Genomic DNA, 6,707 nt, shown 5'->3' with positions numbered 1-6,707 from the left:
TTCTACTAGCTTTAATAAATTACTAAGATGCAACAATGATGTTAATCATGTAAAGATGTACTTCTACTTTGTTTTCTAATCACTTTTTTCTTTGCTTTTCAATACTCAAGAAGATCATGAAGAAGGGTAAAATAAAACTTACTCAAAACTCTACCTTTCGTATGTAGAACAATTGAATAAAACTCCATAGTAATACAATTATACAACCCACCAAAAAGACAAGAAAATTTCTCTTTTTTGGGAACACAAACAAAAGCATCACCATCCCTTTTGACTATTTTGTTGGCATTATTAGCTCAATTCTTAAATGCAATGAAAAAAGTGAGAATACCATTCAATAAAGCATAAATTTGCAAACTTTCAAGTATAAAGAATAATAACAATATAATGTTAAATGTTAGTAGATATTATATTATAGGCTTAATAGTATTTTTATCCCTATATTTGTAGTAATGATATCATTTGCTAATACAACCATTCACTAGTTTTAGGTGTTTCTTGTCCAATTACAGGGATAAAATAAAAAAAAATGACGTTAACCTTAAACTCTAAACTCTAAATCTAACTGAAAAAATTACCAGAGTTCCAGATAAATTTATCTACAAATATTCTTAATACAAACTATGTTGCTATCTATGTCAAGGTGGACACAAAGCTACTACTACATATATAAAGGGAGAAAAAGGTGGGAACCACAATGCTGCATCTTGTTACCACAAACTGTGTTTTGCCCCCACATGTCCCCAATGTGTATGAAGAAATTACGGTTGATTGGTCCTTAGTCAAGGTGACATATCACATTTCCAAAAGCAAAGATCAATTTGACCAAGTTTTGCAATTTCATAACTGTAATTGTGGTCTTTTTGAGGGATAAGAAATGCAAACATTGTTTAATTTGTTATGAACAAGATAGTGATGTGTGAGCAATGAATTAGTACACCCTCCCTCACCTAACTTCCAACCACCAGCTCCACCAGCTACACTCTATCAATCACAAATTAAAAATTGCAATGGTTGGTGATCATCTAATTCTCTCACTGATAAACGTGCAGTGTCAGAATCCTCTGAAATGAGGGAACAATAATGAGTAAGTAGCATAACTGAAAACTAACATTTCACCAAATCAACAAGATTACAACTGGGAAAGTATGGTCTCTCTTAAGTAAAAAAAAGGGCATACTCAGAATGAAATGGTGTTGCTGAGAGATCTATCCAAACCATAACAAACAATGTAACTTGTTCTTGGTGAGATTTTGAAAATCTGCCACCAAATGATCCCACTTCCTGGCCTACATAATTATTCAGATTCCTTTGCACTTTTGCATGTTCAACTATGGCCATGACATGGATTTTGATAGGGTCACTGTGGATAAAGACCATTTCTCAGCAGATTCTGTGGTTATCCAAACAGGAAACTCACATTCTGGCTTAAAATTCTTGGACAGCAGCACAACATTCTTGACAGTAAAAGAATCTGAGTAATTTCCCTTCAAATCTCTGCAATCAGTATCAGGGTATAAGAGACATTGTCCATGTCACAAGCTCACTTGTTTTATCAAGCATAGTCTCACAAATTTCAAATTCAGTAACTGGGAGCCAGATCTGAGATTTGGAGTTCAGAATTTGGTAGCTTTAGTTTCAACCTATATGATTCTTCATGTGACTCTAATCCTTAACATCAACATCAACTGTTCTGAAGTCTTTGTTTGGTAGTCAATTGCACAATTTGTAAGCAGAATGCTTACTTTTTTTTTTCTCTTCCTAATTTCTCATATATATAATAAATGTTATATTGTCTCCAACCACATCATTGTTAATGATGAGCTTGAAGAATTTAAAGTGTGCAGTATCACTGCTGCCAGAGTTGCCAGAGTTGCCAGAGTGGCCAATACTACACAAAAAAATCACAAAAAACCCCCCCATGGATTCTAGAACATAATTTCTTCAAGTTTCTTCAGGACTTGCTTTATGTTAGGTCTAACTGAGGGTGAAGGGGAGCAACAAGCCATGGCAAGTTGAAAAACTTTGAGAATGAATTCTTCTGTGACTGGAACACTGTCCTCTCTGCTGTTTCTGAGAAGAATGGCAGGGTGGTATAGATCAGCAATTCTGTGTCCAAGAACTGCATTTCTCATGAAATTTGGCAAATAGAAATCCTCATCAGGAGTAGGGTGTTCATTGATAGGTTCCTTTCCTGAAAGCAGTTCCAGCAAGATCACACCAAGGCTATAGATATCACTCTCTTCAGTAGCATCTTTCATTTTGATGAGTTCTGGTGCCTTGTAACCCTGTGCTGCTGAACTTTCAAGCATTTCTTGGCCTGCAGTAGGATTCAGCAGAAGATGCAGACCAGAATCTGAGATGTAGGGCTGGTAGGAACGGTCCAAAAGAATGTTCTTAGACTTGAGGTTTCCATGGATGATAGGCTTCTCCTGTGATGTGTGAAGATGCTCCAATCCTTTCACTATACCAAGGGATATTCTGCATATGTTTGACCATTTGTAGCACTCTCCATTTCCATCTGCATAGTCAACATCTTTGATCAATATAATGCAAAACAAAAATCACTCCTTGAGGTGTGAAGAGTAGGCCTAATGAATCAAATAGCTTGGTTTGGAACTTTCTGTCTAGCTATTTCATCATCACTTGTTCTTCTTAATGTAGATATTTCATAATGTAATTGAAGTTTTATTAACAGATGAATGAATACCAATGCCATGAAAATGACCATAACATAAGGGAATTGAAATTCAGCAGTGTTAATATCAGCATGGAAAATGTCAATGAAATACCAAAAGAAGAAGAAAGATAGGTTGATTCAGTTTTCTGACACTATAAAAGAAAAGGTCTATTTTGTTAAAGTACAGAGCAAACCAAGAATAAAAACCTCACACAATTCTTATACTGCTTCCCTTTAAAATAATAAAACAAAAACAAGTAATACATATTCCTACACCACATTCTGCCACTACTGTGCAAAAATGATGCAACTCTTTTTCTAGACAAATATCATTTCACTTTTCAACTGAAACAACTATTGCTCCTTCCATTCTAAAGTAATTTCTTTCAGTTTTTATTTTTGTACCACAACAATAATCCTTTTAGCTTCTTTTAACCTAATTTTTCTAACAGTATTCGTACATATAATTAAGAGCAATTAATGCAGAACCAGAAACATTGAAAAGAAACACAAAAAATGGTTGAAAAGTTAGAGATATTTTTTTACTGCTAAATGTGTATTGATTGAATATTTCGTAATACTATTTAGAGTGAAATAAAAAAAAAAAAAAAAAAACCTCCATGTTTCTTCTATAATTCCCAAATCCCAACAAAACACTAACAGTAACAGTAATACAAACTAAGTAGTGAATGTTTTCAAAGTAATTACAGATCAAGATTTGCCAAAAGCCTTCAAACCCATTATTATACTAACAAAATTAAAACCAAATGAACATCTCAAAAGAAAGAAAACACACAGATTTACTGCAAAAGCAGATAACAGAATTAGAAGTAGAAAAAGGCAAGAGAAACAATCTATTTACCTCTTATGAATTGAGTAAGATTCCCATGTCTATAGAAGGGATGAACAAGAAGCTTCTCACCCCTTGGCCCAGTGTAAAACCCCAGAAGAGGAACCAAGTTAGGGTGTCTTATCCTTCCAAGAAACTGAATCATCTCATCCAATTCTTCACCTCTTGCAGTGCACACTGGCCTCAGAAACCTGAGCAGCCTCACCTTGTTGCTCCTCTGCAACAAGGCCTTGTACAATGTTCCATAGTTGGATTTTCCAATCACTTCCCCTGGAGCATCCAATATGTCACATATTGTAAGGTCTTCCCCACCTTGAAAGATCATCAAATCCTCCTTCTGAGCCACCTCCTCCTCCTCCTTGTGTTCCGAGCTTTCAATGTCCTTACTCTCATACCTTGAAACTCTCTTCTTGCAATACAACACATAACCTGCAACAATTACTAACAAAGTAGCTGAAACCAGTCCAAGAACCAGTATCAACATGGAGGGTGGTTCTCTCCTTGTTCCACTGAAAAATCTGATCTTTCACTACACCCAGTAGTGAGAAGTGGCAGCAACACAATTGGGGTGAATGAAACACACAAAAGTGTTGGAAAAATGGGATAATTAAGATCTGGGGTGTGATGAGACAGAGTGAAAGAGGCACATGTAGATGAAAAAAGTAGAGTGATTTTACATGGAAAATTATAATATTCCCATGTGGGTATATAGGACAAGGAGAAGCATGGTTAAGAGAACTTTGTGGCTGTGGAACCCAATTTTAAGATGAAGGGGAATTGAATGAGGTGGCTAAAGTGTGCAATAATTGAAGCAGAAATGGACATAGGTATTAGGAGAGAGGAATGGAGAATTTTTCTGGGTGGAAAGGAAAATGTGGAAGATACAAGCTGGAAGGAATGACTGAATGTGAATGCAATATGAGACAGATCTAAGGCATGTGATGTTCTATCCCAATTTGACTCTGTCTCTGAATGTTGCTGATGTTATGTGATGTGAAAATACTCATTTGCCACACCACAACACCAAATCGTTCTGGTCACTCCTACATTTATACTTCATAACTTTGCTGCCACAAATATCATTGCTTCATTCTGCACACAATTTATCATGTTATGTTCATTTTCTGTCATCACAAGGTAAATATCAGAACAAAATATCTATGGGGTATTGTTTACTCTAAAATATGATGTTCTTGTCACATTTTTGTTCTTGAAAAAAATTGCTTAATAGAGTAAAAACTGAGTCTTTGTAAACTCCTGTTACTGGCTTCAACTTTTGAGCATGGTGACTGTATAACTGTTTTATGGCAATGGATATGTAAATGAATTTAATTGAAAGGTACTAACTTGGTTTGTAAAAAACAATGTTGCTGGTGATGGTGGGGGTAATCATTCAATTAGTTAGAGTGATTTCTTGATAATTAAGAATGTAAAAGTTTGAAGTATGTCAAAATCGATATTTTTATGTACTAAATATGCATGATTTTGTTTTGTTGTTGAATGTGTGTATATACTTATAATTCTCACGTGTTAAGATTAAAATTTTATACTTTTAAAAGGAATTTTTTAGATAGGGAATTTGAGAATTTTAAGAAATTAGATTGTGTGTTTTTAAAATGATTTATTTAGATAAGATAAATTAGATTTATATAGAATGCTTGATTATTATTAAATGTAAAAATTTATTTAATATTTAATAATTTAATAATTCAAAAGATTAGTTGATGATGTTTTTCTATTGATATTATCTGAAATTATTTTTCAATTAATGTTTTAAAAAAAAAAAACAATTCATTTAAGATTGAAATGGACTTTTTTTTACATTAACCAAGATTTAGTTTCTAACTCAAACATTCTAGATATGTTAAATTAAGGCACAATTATCTATAAAATTAACAGGTCATCTTAATATTTAAATCATATATTTTAAAATTCTATAAAATAAATAAATAACTTTTCTTATACTACTCAACACCCATAACAAAACATCCAAACATAAGTAGATTTTCAGCATAAATCTATCCTTTTTCTCAATTAACTCTATTATGGCAAATCTAGAAAGTAAAAATAAAAAGTACAAAAATTTACTCTATTTAAAAATTTAATTGATTGAAACTAAGTAGAAATAAATTAAAGAGAAAACATACAAACATTTTTTTTTATGAAGAGAGAGAAACAAAGACAAATATGAAAAATAAAATGAGAGTATCTTACAAAAATCCTTATAACCATTAGCAGAAGGAAAATATTTTTCGACTACTAAATTTTGACAACTTTTTATTATAATCTTAGGTGATATTTTTTAAGTAATTTTTTATTTTTTTATTTTTTTTCAATATTTCAAAACTATTTAAAAAATAATACATCATGTTGTAAGAAAAAATTGTTAAAATTTAGTAGTCAAAATATTAATCATCCGCTGCTAACAAATAACATCAACCTGTATCTATAAAGAATAATACTATGATAACTTGAAAACAACATGGATAATAGTTAATGAAATTATGTGAAGACCTTAATTGGAGATCAAGTTCATGACATCCAACTAATTAAAACATCCAACTGAATAAAGGAAAATAAGGAAATGTGAGAAAATATCAAATATGAAAAAAAAATTATAAATACAATATAGAATTCTATATTAAAATAATCAAGTCATCTAAAAATTTCTAATTCTACTTTTTTATCCAAATAATATATCTTAAATTTTCTATTAAAATAAATTATCCTCTAAAATTAGCAATAGTATTATTCTATACTTCATCAATAATAAAAAATTTGTCTCCACTATTATATCATTTGTGTGTTGGAATGAGAGAGATTTGGAATCTTAACGAAGATAATTGCTAGATTTGTGAGATTGAATTATTGGTGTATGAAAGTGATTTTAAACTAACACACTCAAAGCTTATCATTCATTTTTCTACCAGACAAGTATGAATGAAAGTGATAATATTGTTGTTCAGTAAATGTGTTTATTTTATTAAATGCACAAATCTCAATCAAAACAATTATTTATAAAACAGTACAGATATAAATATAATATCATTATTAACAATTTTAAAATTAATATTTTTTTATATAAATAAGTAATTATGATTTCTTATATACATATTATTTGCATGTTTGCCTACATAATGATAAAAGAATTCAAATTCAAAATATTTTTCACACTCG

At 31.4% G+C, this 6,707-nt stretch overlaps 1 protein-coding gene across 1 annotated transcript; it reads right to left on the bottom strand.

Annotated features, from left to right (window-relative positions):
- Nucleotides 1-1,088: 1,088 nt before the first annotated feature.
- On the bottom strand, nt 1,089-4,600 carry LOC114169954 (Protein kinase superfamily protein). The gene is made up of 2 exons (XM_028055365.2): nt 3,543-4,600; nt 1,089-2,521 (listed from the first exon to the last, which is right to left on the bottom strand). The coding sequence occupies exons 1-2, from the start codon at nt 4,012-4,014 to the stop codon at nt 1,929-1,931; spliced, it is 1,065 nt and encodes a 354-aa protein (XP_027911166.2). The 5' UTR covers nt 4,015-4,600; the 3' UTR covers nt 1,089-1,928.
- Nucleotides 4,601-6,707: the final 2,107 nt, after the last annotated feature.

Source organism: Vigna unguiculata, chromosome 11 (assembly GCF_037176805.1).
Source record: "Vigna unguiculata cultivar grain cowpea cultivar isolate G323 ecotype 2 chromosome 11, ASM3717680v1, whole genome shotgun sequence".
Classification (NCBI taxonomy): domain Eukaryota; kingdom Viridiplantae; phylum Streptophyta; class Magnoliopsida; order Fabales; family Fabaceae; genus Vigna; species Vigna unguiculata.
Note: the sequence above shows the minus strand (reverse complement) of the source record. Positions and strands in the feature narration are given on the sequence as shown.

Coding starts and splice junctions, on each gene's coding strand:
- LOC114169954 (XM_028055365.2), bottom strand. CDS start 4,014: ATGTTGATACTGGTTCTTGGACTGGTTTCAGCTACTTTGTTAGTAATT. Junction 2,522..3,542: donor TCTTACTCAATTCATAAGAG/GTAAATAGATTG, acceptor TTGACTATGCAG/ATGGAAATGGAGAGTGCTAC.